The sequence below is a fragment of the Crocodylus siamensis genome, chromosome 4 (assembly GCF_052110815.1).
Source record: "Crocodylus siamensis isolate JL-2025a chromosome 4, ASM5211081v1, whole genome shotgun sequence".
Classification (NCBI taxonomy): domain Eukaryota; kingdom Metazoa; phylum Chordata; order Crocodylia; family Crocodylidae; genus Crocodylus; species Crocodylus siamensis.
In genome coordinates, this window is record NC_143398.1 from 114,568,705 (window position 1) to 114,590,575 (window position 21,871).

General features: G+C 42.7%; 1 protein-coding gene and 1 long non-coding RNA gene across 8 annotated transcripts in view; one reads left to right on the plus strand and one right to left on the minus strand.

Annotated features, from left to right (window-relative positions):
• CACNA1C (calcium voltage-gated channel subunit alpha1 C) overlaps positions 1-21,871 on the plus strand; it is a 665,915-nt gene that overhangs the window by 514,021 nt on the left and 130,023 nt on the right. For 6 of the 7 annotated variants that reach the window (XM_090043443.1, XM_090043446.1, XM_090043445.1 and 3 more), the window contains exons 10-13: positions 2,874-2,964; positions 16,694-16,720; positions 19,284-19,444; positions 20,277-20,502. In XM_090043443.1, the coding sequence (XP_089899569.1) occupies positions 2,874-2,964; positions 16,694-16,720; positions 19,284-19,444; positions 20,277-20,502 (505 nt within the window). Of the gene's footprint in view, positions 1-796; positions 872-2,873; positions 2,965-16,693; positions 16,721-19,283; positions 19,445-20,276; positions 20,503-21,871 lie in introns of all 7 variants that reach the window. The other variant, XM_090043440.1, reaches the window with a different exon arrangement.
• Positions 804-18,301, minus strand: LOC149866368 (uncharacterized). The gene is made up of 3 exons (XR_016441868.1): positions 18,252-18,301; positions 12,074-12,159; positions 804-817 (listed from the first exon to the last, which is right to left on the minus strand). It is a non-coding gene; the product is annotated as an uncharacterized LOC149866368 (long non-coding RNA).

Consider the following 21,871-nt stretch of genomic DNA (forward strand, 5'->3'; position numbering starts at 1 on the left):
CTACACTGGACTGCATAGGAGTTAGGGAGTGTAGAGTGATTCTTAAGGTCTCAAATTAGCAGCAGTGAGTGAACACTAAATTTAACCTCAGGTGGAAACCATGGGACCTGAGGTGGAGAAAAAAAGAATCATCAGTCTTATTCCAATTTGGGGAAAGCACTGAGGTTCAACACCTCTGGTTTTAGCTGATAAATAGTATTAATTTCTAGAGAGTGAAAAAAAAAATAGCAGGATTGCAGTCAATGCCATCCAGAAAGAACTTTCAACAACATTATTGCCCATGCAGAAGGGACTCCTGTGAGCAGTTAGTAGGAAATTCAGTGCATGTGCATTCAAACCTGGGCTGGTTGAAACACCAGCCCTAATGCATTTAATATGGCTATAGATCTCAGGAACAACTGTAGTCATCTTACTTATGTAAGGCCCCTCACTTAACGAATTGACTTCACTAAGCTAACAGTCAACAAACTAGACTTTTGCCCTTTACTTTAATAAGATAAAGATGTGGTCCACAACTTTAACTCAATAATTTGACATTTCCAGGATTCAGGTATAACAAAGAACAGAAAGCAAGGGGGGAATATCCTCTGACAATGTATGTTGCAGTATTTCATACTTCCACATGCCTTTGTTCTTCATTCTGTATTTTAATTCATGTGATGAAGTTTTCAGACAGAAGTGGATGTCATATGTGTAAGCTGAGTTCCTTGTTTTTTCTTTTGCCTGTCACTGGCTGCATGTTCTCTATTGATGTCTTGTTCCTGGTACTTGACACTGACCATCTTGTCTGTGAAAGGAAGCACTTCAGCTGGCTTGCCTGATAAGAAGAAAGGGAAGTTTGCTTGGTTTAGTCACTCCACAGAAACCCATGGTAATGTTTCACTGCGTTCTGTGTCCATAACACGTGTCTGTTTGTGTGTGTGTGTGTGTGTGTGTGTGTGTGTGTGAGCGCATGTGTGCGCATGTGTACTATATGTATATATCTCTATCTATATATAAATAGATAGATATATATATAATTACACACACACGTGCATGATATATATCTATAGTATCTGTGTCTGTGTGTCTATATATGTGTATATATATGTATATATATCTATATATATAGAGAGAGAGAGATATAATATCTGTGTATATTTATACATGTGTGTATCTTGCTCTTTCCATTTGCTTGCACAGCATCCTGTACTTGTGTTTGAGGTAATAAGCCCTCTTGCAAATCAACCTCCTGCTAATGTCTTCAGAACTGTTTTCCATTTGCAATCAAGTTCAAATATGTTTTGATAGTGCTTTGCCTCATAACTGATTTACATGCCAAATATCAATGTTTTGTTTTCCTGGAGTGGTCAGTCTGTATGAAAAAAAATGTTAACCGTGTGTTGGTTTCTTTTGCAGTTTAGGTGCCTATTTGTTATGCTTCATAATATGAATCCCCTTCTCTTCTTAAGTTGTCTCTCCAAAGACTTAAGCTAGGAGCACTTGTATGATGGAAAGATACAGTGCATTTGGTGGTGCAGTGCTCTGAAATACCATATAGATGCTTGAGATAATTGGGTTGGGATAACGGGAAAATTCTACAGTTTAGGAAGCATCTCTGTTATAATTCTTATGAAGCTAAAATGCAGGTTGTGTTTGGAAGGGTCCTCAGATATCTCTCCAGGTGCATAAAGAAGGCCTGGTCATATCGCCTATTGGGCAACTGCCCAGCTGAAAAGCAAGGCATACTTGTCCTCAGATGTTAATTATGCACTTTCTCTGATGGCAACAATAAAATATATACTCTTATTAACATAAAACATGTTGTAAGAGCCCATTAGGTGCCTTTCCATCTGATATGTCTAGCTATCTATCTGTTACTGTTCTGAAAGCTGGACACCTGTCCAACTCATATGTTGTTGAGCTTCAAGAGTCATTTCTTTGTTTTCAAATTCATTTTGTGCACTCAGGGCAGGAAAGAAGGAAAGGCACATTTAAAGAGGCTCTTTTATATTGCATCTGATCTCAGACAATCAGATGCTAAGGAGTTTTATTGTAACTCCTCAAGGAAGGGACAAGCAGGAAGGAACTTGGAGGGAGCGGAAATTGAAGAAGAAATAAAAGGTTCAGGGGGTAAATAAAAACAACGAAGTCAATCACTTATTCAAATCCAGATTGGGTAGATGAAGATGTAAGGTTGTTATCAACTAATGGCTGTTCAGTGGCATTCATAAAATCAACTAGTGGACTCAGTCTGACTCTTAGGTAGGCAGTATTCACACAAATAGTCATTTCTTATTAGCCTCTTTGTTAGTAGCACCAGAAGCATTTAACTGTAAACGGGCTGTAAAGACCAAACTACTCTGTCTTCACTGTGGGGCTCTTCCTGTTCCTGCAAGGCTGAGGCACATTGAGTGGGGAGGGAGGCCTGCATCTCTGCTGCTTATGCTGGATGTTCCTTTAGGATAAGTAGAAGACTTTGGTCTGAAGCATCATCAATTTGGTGTTTTCCATGAGCCTTCAACCTACCACAACACCAATGTTCATGTGTTTAATGTATGCCTGCACAAGTGTAAGACTGCTTTTTTTAATGTTCCACTGAATTCAGTGAAACTCCCTTTGCTGGTTTTGCTGAATTTTCCCTTCAGTTTCCATTGAACCTGTTTATTAGGCTTCAAAGAGCCAATTCACAGAAGGGAGGAGAGCAGCTGCACTTAACCCATTTTTTATTTGATTGGGGGATTTGTGTCTAAAGGGTCTAAACTGGTCACTCATCCTGCTACTCAGAGCCCTTTTGCTAAGCTGGTTCCTCTAGTATCATAATTTACTAATAGAGGGTTTTTACCTGATTGTCAACACTTTCTTTATTCTCCTCTTTTCTTTGTCCATCATAGTGAGCATGCCCACAAGTGAGACGGAGTCTGTAAACACAGACAATGTGGCTGGAGCTGACATTGAAGGAGAAAACTGTGGTGCAAGATTGGCGTGAGTACTTTTACAGTCCAAACATATATTACTCCTCCTGTGGGCAGGATTCATTTCAAAGGTTAAGGCCCTGCATCTTAAGTGTAAATTTAGGGCTCTTTAAAGGAGAAAATAAATGGAAAGTTGATTATGAACTCTAATGGGACAGATTCTGATATTGGTCATAGCAGGTAAATTCAGACTGAATCTGAATCCCAAAGGAGAGATTTTGGAAATACATAATGCTTAAAAAAATCAAAATCTAATCCAGCATAAAGAGAGCTGTTGCTATGAAATCTGTAAACAAATTGTTAATGAAAATAGTTTTCTTAATTAAACGCTCTCCTTTCATGATGGATCTCAGATTGAATAACATCGCTCTAGTGCATGGAAACCAAAGAGTGAGACTGACTAATCTATTTTAATTAAGAGAGCAAAGTGCAAAACAAACTGCAAGTATTAGATATAATATAAAGCCATTTTGATTTAATAATTTATTCAGGTTTAAAATATTCAAGCATTATTAATAAAATGGGTAAGGGATTGAGATACCTGATCCCAATTCTGTATGCTTTTCTCACATCAGCGTTCCTCTTGGCATCAAGAACTGGAGGATCAGCTCCTAAGTATTAAAATCCCCGTCTCCTTAAAAATAATGGATTCTGTTTCAGAATTCTGGGTGTGTTTTCAACTCTGTGCACAAGGCTTTTGTCAGGATTAATGGATTTGTCCTACTCGTCATATTCTGATTACTGCACATTGTATGGGTTTTCCTATTATAAAAATGTTAATGATGGCATTGGCTGCCCTCCTCTATGCTACTCCTTTCCAGTTCTAGGCAAGATGCTACACTAGTATAGACATACCTTAGGCAGGACAAATATGTGTTTTTTTTCTTTAGTGCCCCATATGAAGGATTTGGACACAATGCAAAATGTAGTAGGCTGTATTATGCAAGGTATTTAGATATCTTGTGCTGTGGTGTAGCAGGTTCTTATGTGGGAGCAGTTAGAACAGGGGCAGGCAAAAGGAGTCTTCTTTGTCCCTCCCGAATAGCTTATGTAAAAGTGGGTCACACTGCAGACTCAAGGAATGTGTCACTGCCTGGAACTACCCTGTAGAGGTAGGGAATATACAGTAGTAGTCTGCGTATTCCCCTGCACAATGAAGAATTCAAAGGCGTAAGCATACCCCAAGATTCCTGTAATCTGTGTTGTAAAAGCAAAATTTGGCTCAGTAATACCAGTCAAGGGTTGTCACTATCTGTAGTAAATGATCTTGTGTGCCAGGGTGTATTGTATATGCCATTTGCGTTCCTTAAATTGAACTGTATCATTACATAGCTCACAAATCTCATGAGACATTGTTTCCTTGTGCTGACTCCAGCTGTCTACCATGGTCCACTTGTTGTCTCTTGTGTTATGTTTAGATGCAAGTTCTTTGGGCAAGGATTGGCTCTTTGTTTTTGTCTGTGCAATATCTAACACAATGGAGTCCCTAGGTGCTACAATAGTACAATGCTAATAAAAACGACAACTGCATCTATAAAGTTAAATTTATAGACAAATATTGCAATTGACTTATATCCCAAAGGATCCTAAAGAACTTTATGGCCTATATACCATATTTTTCTGCATATAACCCAGCATTTTTCCAAAAACCAGCTGCTGGAAATTGTAGTGTACTTTATATGAAAGAAATATGGTAAGAGCAGTTTCTTCCACTTACTAGGCAACAGCAGAAGTAGAGCCTGTACTCCATGCATAGGAAATGAAACGAAAAGTAGGCTTGGCTCCCTAGCTGCTGCCACTCAGATGCTTACTACAAGGAAAGATCTTTTCTTCTTCATTCTGTCTCTCAAAACATGGTGCTATCTTAGGCCATGCACAGACCTTTCAGTTTCTCTGGGAGAATTGCCAGTACATTTCCCAGATGGAGTCACCCCAGTACCAGGAAGGTCTAAGGATCAGGGGAGAGGAGACAGTTGCAGACTGAACACTTGTACTGCTTCCCTGCCTGGAAACACTTCTAGCAGTGAAAATTTTCCACTGCTAGAATCATACATTTCTACTCATCCTTATTCCAGGGTATATTGTATATGGTAAAATGCAATGTACAGTGAATGCATTTTTAGCATTAAAATGCAGCCTCCTTTGGGGTCAAATGTACTAGCTGTTTAAAAGTTCAAAGAGATAGTGTAGGAATGTTAAAGAATTGAAGGGTGATTTGTCCAGAGGGAATTCTAGCAAAATGGAATTACCTTAGTGTGAACATGGTTAGGGTATTTGAGCAAACAACCCACTTCCATAGATACTCAACTTCTCAGGTAGATGTCTGCATGTGGCAGAGTGGCCTTAAGCTAGCCAGTGATGGCTAGGAGAAGATTCTACTCTGACACCTTCTGCTCTATGCAGACTGTAGGGAGAAGAGTGGATATGCCAGGGTATTTCAGGGTTCAGGCATGGGTGGGAGGGAAATTGTTGGGGCAAATTTCCAGTATATCTTATCTTTCACTAATGTGGACCATACACCTCTGGTAGGAATTAGAATAGCCCACTGCTGTTTTAAGTTCCACTGGAAATGGTCAGCTGTGGATCACTGCCTGCAACTAGTACTCTGCACTGCATATGAGTAGATCAACAGTAATTTCATAGATTTCATAGACATTAGGGCTGGAAGGGACCTCGGGAGATCATCGAGTCCAGCCCCCTGCCCAAAGGGCAGGAAGTCAGCTGGGGTCATAGGATCCCAGCAAGATAAGCATCCAATTTACTCTTGAAGGTGTTCAATGTAGGTGCTTGAACCACCTCCACTGGCAGACTGTTCCAGACCTTGGGGGCTCGGACAGTAAAGAAATTCTTCCTTATGTCCAGCCTGAAATGGTCTTGCAGGAGTTTGTGACCGTTCGACCTCGTCATCCCTTGGGGCGCTCTGGTGAACAGACGTTCCCCCAGATCCTGGTGGTCACCCCTGATAAACTTATAGGTGGCCATCAGATCACCCCTGAGCCTGTGCTTTTCCAGGCTAAAGAGTCCCATGGCTCTCAGCCTGTCATCATAAGATCTGTTTTCCTGACCTCTGATCATGCGCGTAATAGAGAATCAGATATTATATCTTTATATGGGAAGGGGCTTTACACCCCCTTCCCCCCTCTCCCCAAAAACACCTACATCTCAGAGAAAAGGAAGATAGATCTTTCTCAGGAGTCATTCAGACAATTCCTGGCACCGGAGAGATGGGTGGTGCTTCATAACACCAACAAAATGAGAAGCAAGTGGATTTAAAATTCACATCTAAATCCAGGCTGACAGCAGCACTTTCCCAGACGTGCCCATTATGAGCACAATCCAAAACCCTGGAAGTGAAAAGTCTTTGACTTTAGATTAGTTCAGATCTGTATCTGCAGTTTTGTGGCATGGGCCAATCTCTAGTTTAACATGCTATTGACAGCAGTTAGGGCTGTACGAAATGGCTGTGTTTCAATTCGGTTTCGCATTCGCCATTTCAGAGGACAGTGATTCGTTTCGCTGTTTTGAATCACTGTCCTGTTTCATTTTGGCCTTGACCAAATCTGTTTCGTTTTGGCCAGATCCTCCAAATTGTTTCAAATGGGCTGCGAGGCAAGCTTCTCACAGCCCTACCCAACTGGGTGGGGCTTGAAGCCAGGGGCTGCAGGCCCCCAGCAGGGACCAGAACAGGGCCATGGGTGGCTCATCCAGGGGAAAGGGAGGGCAACTGCCCTCCATGCAGATGAGGAGACCCCCTCACAAATCTCTGATCCCTGTCACGCTGAGTCACGGGGCAGGGAAGCAGTGCAGAGAAGCAAGCAAACATGCTGGTCCCTGCCACTCAACCTGGCTTCACAGGGAACAAAGATCCAGGGCTGCACAGGGCGGGCAGTAGCAGCGAAGAGACCCTGGCACAGATCTCTGCTCCCAGCGGAGCCAGGTTGCGCAGCAGGGCAGCTGGTCCCTGCCCCACGACCTGGCTCTGCAGGGAGCAGAGTTCTGTGTCAGGGTCTCCTCGCTGCTGCTGCGCACCCGGTGCAGCCCCCTGTCCCCAGGGCAGTGCAGGATGAGCAGAGGCAGCAAGGAGACCCCTAGCGCAGATCTCTGCTCCCTGCAGAGCCAAGTCACACAATAGGGCAGCAGCATACAGCTGTCTCCTTGCAAGCCCATCTCCGAAACGCTGAAATTTTCCGAAACAGTTCTGAAACATTTTGGATGCCTCATTTCATTTCAGAGATGTTTCTGAGCCTTCCGTTTCAATTTGGACTCAGTGTTTCAGGTTCTGAAATGGCCCGAAACACCTCCAAAACAAAACGTCTGCCAAAATTTCACACAGCCCTAACAGCAATCTCTCAGGCGGAGAAACCAGGAAAGCTGAAGTTCAAATTGTTAAAAATGTGCCAAATACTGAAGTTCTCATTGACTCTCTCTTCAAACTCATGTAAGACAAAACATCTGCTGAGTCACATGAAAAGTTAAGTAACAATTTCAGGATTTGACCTATTAATTTAAATGAGAGATTTCCCTGAGGGGAACTGAAGTAAGGACTTCCAAATTTGTACTGATAATAGAAAAGTGGTGATTATCTCATATTTTGCTGAAATATAAGGTTAAATCCTGTGTGAAGAAAGTTGACCTTTGTCAAACAAGTTCTTCATCTGGTGTTAAGGGCCTACTCAAGTGGTTCAGATGAGGTGGGCCCACTTATTCCAGTAGGGCTAGGGACAGACATTACACATAAACTGGTTTAAGTGATAAGAAACTGATTTATACCTGTAAAATCATGATGTTCAGTGCACATAAACCAGCTTGAAAATGGCTGAAACTAGTTTCAGATAAACCTGGTTGAATGTAGTATCAGACTTAAATGATGTGGGTCAAACCAGTTTATGCAATGTCTGTCCCAGACCCCTTGCTGGTTTAAGTTAAATCAGAGTCCCCCAGCATCCCAGCATGCACTCTGGACTGGGTGGGGGTCTCTGCTCCACTGCAATGCTGGCCCCTCCCCTCTGCTCCCTGGCCAGAGCTCCAGCAGACTTGCAGGCACAGCAAGGTCTGCTGGCTTCTCCATTCCCCGCTTCCCCTCACCACTCACTGCTTAAGCAGGGATCCCTTCCTCCTCTCTGCCACAGCATGGAACATAGCCAGCCTGTGGTATGCTGTGTAGGGCTCCAGCAGAGACTGCAAACACAGCAGGGTCTACCTGGCTTCCCCAGCCCTACCCCCCCTCCCTTCTCCCACACCATGGACCCCAGCCCTACACGGCATGTGGTATGCTAACTAATGCCAAGAGGTGTCTGTGTGTGTCTCTCTCTCCAATTTCACTGGGGCAGGCAGACAGAACAGTGACTGCTTAGGGCTGTTTGGAGCTAATCGACAGGTGAGCTGGTCAGCTATTTAAGTAGTTTGAAGTAATGGAGAGAGGCCATTGTTTTACTAATTGGGTGATAAAGACTCTTATCTCTATCAGCCCCCAGCTGGCTTGCTTGCCCATCAGTTTGCTGCAGACAGCATTAAGAAGCAGGGAGAGAGATTGAAAAGCTCTGTATCATCAACAGATGCATGCACTGCACCCCCTTTCCACCCCCCACCTTGCCTCAAAGTGCTAGCCCAGGGTTGGGGGCTGGCTACACTCCCACCCCTTGAGCAGCCAGAGGGGAAAAGCCTGGGACCCTGTAGGCAGACCTCCCTAATGAGAGAGTCCTACTGGGGCCTGGCCACCGCCCCTTCAGCACAACTCCCTGCAGAAGGGAAGGGAGGGATGTTCTAGCACCCCCCGGCTTCTAGCCTGATTCACTGCAGGCATGTGCCTGAATTTCCTTAGTCCAGAGAGAATGTCTGTCTGGTTTCAAACCAGTTCTACCTAGCCAGGTTTCACTAACCTGCAAAAAATGAATCAATTCAAGTTTTTTGAATGTCTGTCCCTAGCCTAGAGGATCAAAGCTATGCTTTTGAGTGACACCTCATGAATTCCTCTTTCCAGTGAATTTTGTATTTACAAGTGAAAGAGTTAGCTGAGGTTTTCATTACTTTGAGTTTAATACCATATTTTAGACACAACTTCATTTCCACACGTCCATTGTAGTCTCTCAGCAACCATGCATCTCTGTTGTCTTGTTACAAGCATATTTTTTACCCATAGGACAGAGATCATATTAGGCAAACTGTGACTGGCTGTGGCAGGAGGAACAGGGAGATTTCAAGTCAAAGGTGATTTTTTTTCCTAGTAGCAACAGGCTGAAGGGCATTTAACCCTGTTGTGGTGTGACGTTTCCCTCAGCATCAGAATTTACTAGTGACAGGAGGAAAAAAAGGCCCAGGAAAGATTGAAAGGTAAAGCAGTTTTGTTAAGGATGACTTAGAATTCCTGGCTGATCTTTTTGTTCTTATACAAAGCTGTAGAACCTTGACAAGCTTGATCTGTGAATGATAGAAATAACTGCTTGCAAAGCCCATTCCAAGCATTTCTTTTGCAAATGGAGAGCTCTCCTGACAGGCTTGCTTGAAGTCATGGAGACATGTTCTGTGCTAGATCAGGAGACCGCCTCTCAAGTGCAAGCAATTCTGTATTGCAGAATCACCCTCCAAAGAAGTCTTCATATTCATGGTATCTAACCTCAAGGCAAGTACCTTTGTTTACTGTACTGTTTAGAGTGATGGCAACCTTGGAGCCAACAAAAGCTTCACAAAGAGTTCAGCATGGGCTTCTATATTTATTGTGCATCAAATCCAGTTTATCAAACCAAAACCAATCAAACAAAAACCAGGGGTAAATTCCTCTTTGGCATAATGTCACTGGCATCAGTGGAATTATATTAGGTATGGGTTTGGCTCAGGATGGCCAGATTGATTGTTATCCTCATCAGATTTTAGGGACAAGCCTAAAGTTGACAGGTCTGTCTAGGGTTCTAAAAGATTAAAAAGCATCTCAAAACTTCTGCAGGGCTAACACAAAATCATCAGTGTCATGATATTACCTTGAATTGTAATGACATCTGCATTGTAATGAAAACACAACAGTCTTATTGTGAAGGACAACATTTGGAAGTGGCAACCCTAAACATACCTCTACCCATCACAGTTTTGGCTAACCTATTACAACAAGGCATGATGAAATTCGTTTCTCATTATTCTCTACAGCAAATAAACAATAATCTAAGCCCTCTCTTATGAGAATTTGGTTTCTGTTTATAGGACAGTCTTAGTTCCAAGACTTCCTAAAGGTAATTTCTCACTGTTACGAAATGCCGCATTTTTATTAGGAAAATGTATGTATCCCTACAGAGATCATTTTAATTCAGACCCCATGTTCTTACAGCATTTCAAGTCTCCAATTAATGAGGTCAGGAAGTAACCCTAAAATAATATTAACCTTTTGGGCTCAGAAAATTAGACTGAAAGAAATACAGCCCTCCAGCTTGGGCAGCTACACCTGCAGTTCTGCAAAATGTTTGTGTTTCTGTGAATGGATTATCTATAGCACAATCCTGGCTGACACTCATTCCATGAGGCCACAGTAGAAGGTTGAAGCATGTGAAAGCAAAGGAAGAGATAATGAAAATGCTTTGCTGTAGTTGATCTGTCAGTGTATTTCCCTTGGCACTTTTCTTGTGCTTTTCTGACTGGCAGAAATATTCCTGTGTGTCGCTTGGAACAGTCACCATAGGAGTCTGTGGAGAAGCGGGAAGAGACAGTCATTTTCAAGTTTGCCCTTTGTTGCTTCTCCTGCTGTTTCAGATTTGACAAGCAAATAAGATGTGGGAAGTAGGCCTGTGCAAAACAGCTAGTATTTGCTTCAGATTCGGATTCAGCCAATTCAGGGGACAGTGATTCGATTTGGTGATTTGAATCACTGTTCTGAATCGATTTGGTGATTTGGCTGCTGCCGAATCAGCCAGATCTCCAAATCACACAGGCCTCATTCCTCGCCCGCTCTCCCAGCTCTGGTAATGGCTGCCCCACCCACCCCAGCTCTGGCCCTTTAAGAAAATAAAAAACAAAAGAAACCTGCACTCACCAGTTTCTGCCCACAGGGGAGCGATTCCCACTGCCCCGTGCTGTGGAGGGGCTCTGCATGAGTCCCCCAAAGCCCCAAAGCTGCTGCAGGAACTGGTGAGTGCAGGGTTTTTTGTGGGGGAAGGGTTTCTTGAAGAGCCAGAGCTGGGGTGGGCAGGGCAGCCGTGGGGAGGGGGGAGGGGGGTTGGGGAAATGGGGGGAGGTCAGGGGGCTCGTGACAGCATCCCTTATGCAGCCTGGGGCAGTGGAGGGCAGCGGGGATTGGCCCCTCCTTGCCAGGCAGCACCCAGTAAGTGGGGACTTTTTTTTTAAAGGGCCAGGAGCTGGGGCCGGGTGAAGCAGCCATGGGTGGGGCTAGGGAAGTGAGCAGGGGTTGGGGGGGGCTAGGGGAGCAGGCAGGGCATGGAGACAGGCAGGCTTCCCCTCATGGTCCCCTCCCCCATCCTCTAGCCTCCCTTCCCCCATCCCCTACTTACCAGCTCCGAGTCCAGCTCCAGCTCCCTGCTGCAGTGGGTGGGGACTACCTGAATCATCGAAGCTCTCCAAATCTTTTCCAAATCTATTGGGAGAGCTTTGAATTGATTCAGACCTTTTTATTGGTCCCCTGATTCGATTTGGATTTGAAGATTCGGCCACCAAATCGGGCCGAATCTCCTCAAATCGAATTGGCACCCAAAGCTTCACACAGCCCTAGTGGGAAGGGCCTTTGCTTCTGCCTCCTGTCCCCTCCACATCAGGAGCTATGCTAGCAAATGTCTGCCAAATGTTCAGAAAGGCACTCTTGAGTCCAGTGCACAGGCATGATCCATGTGCCTCAGCTTCATGTGACACTCTCCCTATAAGACAGACTTGACCCTTAGTATCCACTGCTAGAACCCAGCATCTCATGAAGTTGGTGTTTAAAGGACAGCAGGCTGCTTTTGTGGAGGAAAATGACCTTCATATTTAAAATTCTGTGACCATCCGCAGAAAAAGTGGAATTATCCATTAAATTCTAAAATTTTATCTTAGTTTCCGAGCCTGATAAAACCCTTCAAGTAGCAAACCACATTAAGATTTCAGCAAGACAGGTTCAGTTTTCATTGGGATCCTCTTCCAGTTCTTACCTCTGTAGACCAGCACCTGCCACTCTGTTGAGAATGTTATCAGTCTGTCTATGGTGCTATTTGATTCCCCTGGAGCCAGAGCAATACTACAAGAGAAAGAAACATAAAGGGGAAAGGCATTAGCCTCCAGGCACTGCTTCAGCTCCCCATTGCCATCAGAAGTTGGATGGCTGTTGCCAAGTGCAGGTAATCTCAACAAGTCACAGTAGAGTCATGATAGTAGCTGAATGTATATTTGAAGCAAGGTTAACTGTCCTCTTGTTACTAATACTGTGTCCCACTTTCCTGAAAGCTTTTAATTAATACAGAAATCCACAAAGGGCCAGATACGGTCATTGCATGCACCTGTGCAATTCCGCTATGGTAATGGGGTTGTACAGAGTGTAATTGATTTAGTCCAGTACCTTCAATAGAAATCTCAATCCTGCATCAAAGAGCAGAAGACAGTCTGACTTTTTAAGGTAGATTTACTGCTGGATGCATTTCTAAAACTGACTGGCACTCTCAGAGTGCCCTATTCTACAGCATGTGCTAGTCCCATAAAAGGTCTAAGATGGGATCCATACTGGTGAGCTCTAATCTCATGTATTCCAAAACCTGACTGAAAACAAGAAAGAAATATTACTAGAACATTATATTAGCCTAGAGCCATCCAACGGGTGGCATGCAGCCGACGAGGGGTTAAGACATGGTCCCTGGGCTTCCACCTGGCTTCCTCTTTACGCATTGCTCTTGTGGCAATGGATGGAGTCTCTAGGCTCCCCCTCCGTCTTCTGGCATCTGGTGTCTTCCCCTGCTTCTAGGGGTGGGGTTGCACTGTTGCCTGTGTTGCATGGACAGCAGGGAATGTTGCTGGGTTGCACATGCTGTGTGCTCGGCAAAGAAAGGAGCCAAGCTGCCCATGCTGCATGCTGTAGGTGGGTTGCCTGTATGATGTGCCGCACTGGGAGGTGGGGTAGGGATGCTGTGTGCCTGGCAGGGGGGAATCAGGCTGCCCATACGGCATTTATGGCTAGAAAAAAGATCTTTGCACGTGATGCAGCGGGGAGTTGGGCTGTGTGTTTGGCAGGGGCTTGAGGGGGCAGCCCCCATGGCATGTGGCCTCTGTGTCTCCAGTCCACAATGTATGAGGCCCCCAGCTGTTCAGAAGTTGGATAGCTTTGTATTAACTAGTCAGGGAAAACTGTTGTCCACAAGATTTTGTTCGTTCACTGACTGCACCACTGATCAACACTATAGCAACTTACAGTCAGTGTCATGCCAGAAGGTTGAGAATTAAAAGCTGGGAGATGTACACAATGCAGCTCCTTGAACATAATCCCTATCCTTAAAGCTTTGTATCCTAGAGGCATAATAAGTGGATATTTGTGTCTCTGATATGCTGAGAGCTTTTAGTGTTGTCCCTGGGCATTTGTAAGTCATCAGGTAGGTAAGAACTGGAGAGGTTGTACTGTTTAAAACAGTTAAGGCTGAGGTGCCAAATAACTGTCTGGTTACTTTATGGTAACAAATGTATATTGAGAACATTGATTGGTATCATGGGTGACCTTGCAACCCTGGACGCCTGTAAAGTAAGTGTTCCCAGGATTTCCGTTCTAATATTAATACAATTTTATTGATGTGAGACTCTTCTCTGAATCTCAGTACAATAGATTATTTTCTGTATAGTTTTCATATAAGAGTTATCTGGGTTTCACAATATTTAGTTTCTCTCATATGGTATACATGATAGCCTGGGGTATGAAGATTTTGGGATATCTCACCCTATCTGAGTCATTCTGAAACTCATGCTGAGAAACACTTTAAATTCTACCATCCTCTCTATATATGCCATTTATCTGTAGAAACAATATTTTGGGAAAGTTTTAAGGAACTGAGAGGGGAAAAAAGCAGAGAACAATTTTTGTGTCCTTTCTTCTGTAAAGTTAAGTGAGTTAATCATCACAGTTCCAAATGTGCAGCCCTCAGAGAGAGTGCTAAAGACCTCTTACAATGCTCTAAAAGTTTTCCTATCTGTTCCAATGTCATGATTCTAATATCCAATTTCTCAAGACCTTCTAGAGGTAGAAGCAAGAGCTATGTGTCACACTGGGAAGCTCTCATAAAGCTGCTAACATAACAGGGTTACAAGATATCAGGACTTAAACTCATCACTGAATCTGGTCCATCCTGAGCCTCAGGCAAGTGTAATTTTGGAGCAGCACAAAAGGGCCATATCAGGGGGCCAAAATCTGGTCTGCTGGCAGCAATAAAAATAGACATAATAGCACTCTCATGTATAACCGTGGTTCGAAAAGCCAAGGGGTTCTTGTAATCAAGGTCATTGGCGAGGTGTATCCCAGACTGGCTGATCCGTGGTATATCATGTTTGCAGAATTGGTTATATTGTACAATTTATGTTTTCATGATTCCCATTTCACTCTTTTTTCTTCTGCTTTAAATATAAATACCTTCTTCTTTCCTGTCCTGTGAGATAGATCTGTCTATATATCTAAAGAGAGAGAGCACATGCACATGTGATAATGCCTTCTGCTTTAACAGTAAGGCAACAGAAGCAGGAAGAAATTTAGCAGCTAGCCTGTCGAAGCAGTGAAGGCACTTGGCTGCAGTTCGTAATGCTCCAGAGATATAATTATCACATGCTTGATGACTAAAACATCTGTCACATCTGTTTTGCTTAAATAAAGGTTCCTTAAATGCCACACTGCTCCCTTAGCGTGGAGCAGAAGTGACACTCACATTCAGCCAGTGAGGTCACCCAGGGACTTTAAACTTCCTCTCTTTCACCTTCCTTCTTGACTCCTTTCTTCTCCATTCCCCTCTCTTGCTATTTCCTGCTCTACCCTTTAAATGACCTCTCTATTTCTCTTTTTCTATGTATTTATCTCACCTGCTGCTTTCTTCCTCTTTTCATTCATCTCTGATCTGTGCCTTGCTCCTCTGTCTCCTGCTGTACATTCATTAATTCAGATTTAGTTTAAAGATGAACATTCATTAAACACTGTATGGTCTGGAGAGATGGCTTTTCAAAACAATCATAGCATTTAGAAAAATCATATTATTAAGGTGTCTAACTCTCCTGTCTACTTTATAGCTTTAGAGCTTTATAGCTCACATTGTCTCCAATAGCATAATTTATTACTATGTTTAGGTGATTTTCTCTTTCCATTTTTTTATCAAGGACTGCAGTCCAATATTCTTAACCACTCTGCAGCCTGGTAGACTGACTGCATACGACACAGCAGGAGAGCTGTATTCAGTACAAAGGATTTTTCTTTATTTCAGCCATCTTCTGAGGAAATGTTCCTCCTTCTCAAGTTCATTCTCCATAAGAAAACAGATCCATTGCTGATTAGGTATCAGCAATAGGTTTCTCCACAACAGGGACAATGCTGTGCTACTGGAAGCATGGCCATGAAGTATAGCACTTCTGGTCTGCATGTGTGCCAGTCTGTGTTTTGAGGCTACACCTCAAAACAGTACCCAGCGCTTCTACAATATCATTTCAGGGTAACAGCATGTGTCCTATGGGTGCTTGAACACCACCACAAGAAGTGGGATGAGATTGAGTCTCATCTCAGGTGTTTCATAAGCAACCCAACACCCTACCCACCTAGGTATGAGCTTCCCTGCAACTTATGGATTAAACTAAACAGGATTTCCTCTGGAGCTGGAAACTTTAATGCCACACTGTGTAAGATTGGCTTAAAGGACAGTCCAATATGTGAGTGTGGTGTGCTCCATAGACTGCTGACCACTTCTTCGTGTGTTCAGCGCACCCATGCACGCAGGATGAGGACCTGGCAAACCTCAGTGATGAAGCAGTTGTGTGGCTTCACCTCATTAATGATGTGTAGAGGGGAAGTGAAGTCTACAACGGAAGAAGAGCATGTGCAGAGCAGAGCAGTAACTAGTGTTAGTCAGTACAGTCCTCTAGATGTATAGCCATGCCCTTAAATCTAAAGCTAGCTTGAGAGTGGCCTGATTTTCAGGGATGCTGAGCATTCATGAATCCCACTTCAGTCAACAGAAACTGTAGGTGCTCAGCCCCTTTTTAAATCAGAGTGCTTCAAGAAGCTAAGTGTGACTGTAGGTGCCCCATTTCTTGCAAGTTGGTCATAACCATCCTGTGCCTCAGCTGCAAGGTAAAGAAAATGAATTGCCCACTTTGGAAGACTACTTTTTGATCCCCAGGTAGAAGCTGGCAGGTGAAGGCAAAGTGTGTACATAAATATTTTTCAATCATAAATTTCATAGGAAAGTAGGATACAGAGAATGATCACATTTGAAAAAAACAGATGGGCACATCTAAAGGCAGGTTTCTAGTGATTCATAGCATCACAATAACACTTTACAGATCAGAAGCACAGTTTTGTTAATAATATAAAATTTGGGATTCTGTCAACCACTTGGAACCCACTCTCACCCCACTATCTTACTAATGACAAAGCGCAATTCAGGGGAACCCATGTACCTGGACTGAGTTCCAGTTTTCTAGGGGGGAGAATGGTATCCACAGGGAATCCATTGTCCTTATACCTGTTTCTTTCCATTGCTTGTCTCGTGAGGATCTAGTTTGAAGTTGGCTTTGTGACATTGACAATAACTATTCTTTTCCAGGCATCGGATCTCCAAATCTAAGTTTAGGTGAGTAAAACTCAGCTCTATGTTTTTCTCCCATCCTCACTGGTTTTGCATTTGACCTTTATCAAACTATCCATCCCAGTCACCGCAGTACACCAATGGCTCTAGAACAGCGGCTCTCAACCATCCTAGATCCAAGGTGCCCCTTGTTAGATTCAAGGCACCTGTCAGAAAATGCCAGTTTTTAGCTTTCACTCATTTAATGACCATAAAAAAAGAAATCAATTCTTGTGTTGCAAAGAGCTCAGAAAGTGCCACAACAGGTCATAATGTTTTTGACATTAAGGATTCCTATTTGAAATCTCTGGGTTTATCTTGTGAATCATACAGGTGTTTGCATACTTAACAGCGCTAATCTTGTGCAGCACCCTTAAAAGGATCTCTCAGCAGTCCAGGCTGTCTTGACACCCTGGTTGAGAACCACTGCTCTAGGACATACTCACAAATTTGATATACTTTAAGCCAAAATATGTATCCATATTTCTGAATATTAGGGTGAAAACAAGGAGCAAGGATCGGAAAGGTGCTTAAAATGTCCTGTTTGCTGAGGTATTGAGTTAGTCCTTGACTCCTTGGTAAATGCACATTTTAAATCATAAAATTATAAAAGATTGGTTAGCTAATATACAGATTCTCAACCCACTAAAAGGTGAGTGTAAGGTCTGATTTTCCACAGCACACTTTATAGCTGTGTTCTGTCTCTTAAGCGACTGGATTTCTGCATTGAATTTGGCAGTGTCCCTTCAATAGAAACAGCCGGAATATGTTTCCTTTAGTAACAGGACCTGTGGAGCTTTTCTGCAAAATATTTGATTTTCAGTTAATTTATTAGCTTTTAAAAAGATGTGGCACACCCAGGCTGCCCATATACACTTTTCCACTGGAAGAACTGACTCCAGCATAGTTAAATACTTGCTCATGTGGAAATGCTTGAGAGGTTTCCAGTCAATTTTTCTCTCATGTGTTCAACACAGTCCTCATGGCTTTTAATTCAAAGTCTACTATTAGAGCACTTTAAGAAGTGCCTTGGATTTGGCATTATCTGGCCCAGGAAAACTGTTGTTTTCCTCAACATATATAAGATATAAATAAAAATGTGCATCGTCTTATTTTATTACCACATGTGTATATACTAGATATGGACATGTGCAAATATAGACATACGTACAAGAATAGATATATACTGTATATGTAGGCAAACATATGTATGCACAGAGGAGAGCATAAAAAATCATACATATATATACATGCATGTATACTTGCACATGCATACTCATGCATGAACCAGCACATATATATGTATGTATTCATTCACACATTTTGAATGGAAAGAAAATGGGAAATTAAATTCATGTCATGAATTCTCCCTGAACCTTACAGATTCACTTGTGATAAGTCAAAAATAACTATCATTCACATGTTACAATAATTTTCTCAAAATGTTTTAAAAAGAACATTGTTTTCTTCTACTGTAACACATGCAAAACCAAGTTAAATACCAGTGCCACAGAGACTAAATATCCTTATAGCTTACCCGACTAACAAAGACTTAGACTTAAGAACATGATAAAATTTTGTTTTAAGATTCTCAAGCCATCCTGGAGGAGTCGCATCATCTGATCCTATTGTGATCAGACGCAGAACTGTGACTTACAGCATGGTCACTACTTGTTACTGATCAGAGAACAAGACAGGAGTAGCCACAGAAAGTTTCCCTCCCACTTTGTCATGAAGTGTTGTGTGTGTGTCTATATATACTATATCTATATAAAACTATTAGATTTATTATACAGTGGCAAGTGTTGCCTGGAAACTGGTTGCTAAGCAAGTTAAATTTTGAAGAGTAGGAGGTATATAATTAGCTTTAAATATCTTCTGTGGTTAGTAATTACCCTCAGAATCAGCGCTCATGGAAGGCAAATTTTAAAGGGGTCCTGTTTAATATCAAATGTATCCTTACTTCCTGGTGGAAGGCGGAGATGCTGAGATCCCCCTAAGTTTTGTTTGCTCATGTTGGACCCAATCCTGGTAAGTGCTAAACGCATGAAACTCCCATTGACTTTGCTGAACATCAGAAGCACACAACACTTCTTCTAGACTCTGATTTGAGGTCACTCCATTACAGGAAATGAAATTCTTTCTGAAGACTTCAGTGGCCACTGAATCAGGCCCAGCATAAGATTAACAGTTTTAAATAAAAGAAAAAGAACTGTTTCTTTGGAAACAGTTAAGCAAGGGCTAAAATAAATCTCTAATTAGTGGAAGTATAGGCCTAATAATCATAATCAGCACATCTCTTCTGTCATCAAGACTTATTGGCCAGAAGGAGTGATTGCAAATTTTTTTAGGACCTTTTTTGTTCAGATAGTTGTGCTCCTCCTTGCACTACCTATCAATTCAAGTGAATACCAATGGAGACACTCTTCCAGAATGAACATGGAAGTCCTATTCTCCCACCCACCACTTGGGAATCTGTGATATGTCTGAATGAAAGGTGAAGGGTTTAACTGAGGGATTTTCCTCCTAATTGCCATTTTTAATCACTTTCTCTTTCTCTCTTTTCAAGCCGGTACTGGCGCCGGTGGAACCGGTTCTGCAGGAGAAAGTGTCGAGCTGCTGTCAAGTCCACTGTTTTCTATTGGCTGGTGATTTTCCTTGTGTTCCTCAACACTCTCACCATCGCCTCTGAACACTACCACCAGTCAAACTGGCTCACTGAGGTCCAAGGTAAGATGAAGCATGTGGTTCCACTTGCTATCCAAATAATCGGTCAGTAATGAGCAAGCCTACAGAGAAGGAAAACAGAAAAGATACATTAGTGTCTTGTGGCGTATTAGTAAAAATCCCATCCTTCAAATGCAAACAAAAATACAATCCTTCATTTGTGGAGGATTTTAGACAAGTGAATACAAGTGCATATGTGATTGCACAAGGAGTCTTCAGAGAATACTTAGGGCCCAGCTGTGTACTAGCTACATGTTCTGTAGGTCCTGCCAAAGTCACCATGTCAGGAGCTTACATTGTATTTGTATGTGCTGCTCTTGGTTACTAAAGGACTCAATTTCTCCAGGTCATCACCTGAATAGCACTTGTGATACATTCTGGTTACAAGGCAGGTAAGGAAGGAACAATTATTTGTAAAGTTCCTCTTTGTCTAAAATTTAAGCAGCTGAATCCTCAATGCGGTGAGGGTGGCTGAAAGGTTGAATTAAGGATCAGGAGATATTACAGCAGCCAATACTATATCCTGTACATATGAAGATGACAAGTGTAACAGGAGGTTGTGCTTTAGAAAATACAGTCACTGTCACAGAGGTGGTGCAGTTGTGTAATACATGCATGTGGGAAGTGCTGTGGTTGATAAACGGGCATCTGTTCAAAACATTTTCATGCATGAATTGCCCAGCCTTAGAGGCTCACTTCTTTGGCTAAATACTGATATAATTCTTCTCTCTCTTTAGTTTGACTCCAGCTTTTTTATACTGGTGATGGGTGGTAGTGTTTGTGCTTGTGGCCTTCTGATTAAATTTTGCTTATTATTCCTTTTTCTTTTTATGAGATACTGCCAATAAGGTGCTGCTAGCTCTTTTCACGGCAGAGATGCTACTGAAGATGTACAGCCTTGGTCTCCAGGCCTACTTTGTGTCTCTCTTCAACCGCTTTGACTGCTTTATTGTTTGTGGAGGAATCCTGGAAACCATTCTGGTGGAGACCAAGATAATGCCACCACTGGGCATCTCAGTGTTGCGATGTGTCCGACTCCTGAGAATATTTAAGATCACAAGGTACTTTTATCTTTATCAAAGATCAGCCTTATGAAAAAGGGCTATCTCTAGGTGCTTTCTGGTCCATTCTTTCCACCCTCCTACCTTATTTATGCAAACTATTTCATCTTTCAAAGGGAATCCTAGTTTCTGCTCAGCTCTCTGCAGTAAGTGCCTTTGGCCATGTAGGACCCCAGTTTACACATTGATTTTATTCCTTATATGCACACCATAAACCTATGGCACATGACTGAGAAAAATAGTCCCTTGTGTGGTGGGAATGAGGAACTATACAGATTGGCCTCACATGAACCACAGGAGAAGCACCTGCCCAAGTGATAGTCTGGTAACGCACATGAGAGGAGTAGCTGATGTCTTAACAAGGAAGGTTGAAATGTGCCAGGCTGGGTCTTTTAAGATGGCCAGTAAAAGGAAAGAATGGCCTTGTGCCATTTTCTGCTGCTTTATGGCGACTGAAGTGGGCCTGGAAGCTGCTTTCAATTAAAAAAAAAATTGATATGTCTCAGCCTCAGCCACAACAATGGGCAGGAAACAAGGGATCAGTATCAGCATGAGCAGCAACGAGGCAGAGGACTTGGCTGACTTCTGTCTGCCCATCCCCCCCCCAACCGAAAGGAAGTGGGCCCAGCACCAATGAAAGCCACATTTCGGAGAGCCAAGACCTTCTCAAGGTTCAGTCCCTTCCCTTTTTCTTTCCTTCTTTCTCTCCCCCCTCTCCATAAAGCCACATGGCTTCCTATTGAACAATTTTGTCCCCTCTCGCAATTAGTTACTTAATCAGTTCTCATGCTCCCCCTCTCCCAATGCACTCTCTGGTAATGCATGTTATGTCTGAGGTCACTTGATAGGGTATAGAGGGCTGGATACACACATCTGGGCATCTAGTCAGTGCTTTGCAAAAAGCTTGGTTTGGGCACATGGTATGGGGGTGAAACGGTTGGATTGCCCTGCTGCCCAGAAATAAATCAGCCACAAGCGTAACAGGGCAGTTCTGACTGCTAGCAGCAGCAGCAACATAGTCAGCCATTAGTTCTGGTGCCAGCTATTTTTCACCCCCCTCAAGTTGGCACCCAAGGCTGCTTCATCCCCCCCAGTTATGCTGCTGAAATCAGCTATGAAAATGTCCTTATAATTGTCTTAAACTCCGAGAAGGAAATATCTGTGAAATCTAAGATAAAAGACACAGAGCACAAAAAACAAGACCAGATCTGGAATATAATCAAGATGGCTGAACTGTGCTACAAACAAAAACAACTGACTTAGATGCTGGTTTAATACAAGAGTTATACTTTAAGCTTCTACAGCAGTGATTCTTAACTCAAGGCATCCCTCAGAAATTACTAATTCTTAGTTTTGACTTGTTTCTTGA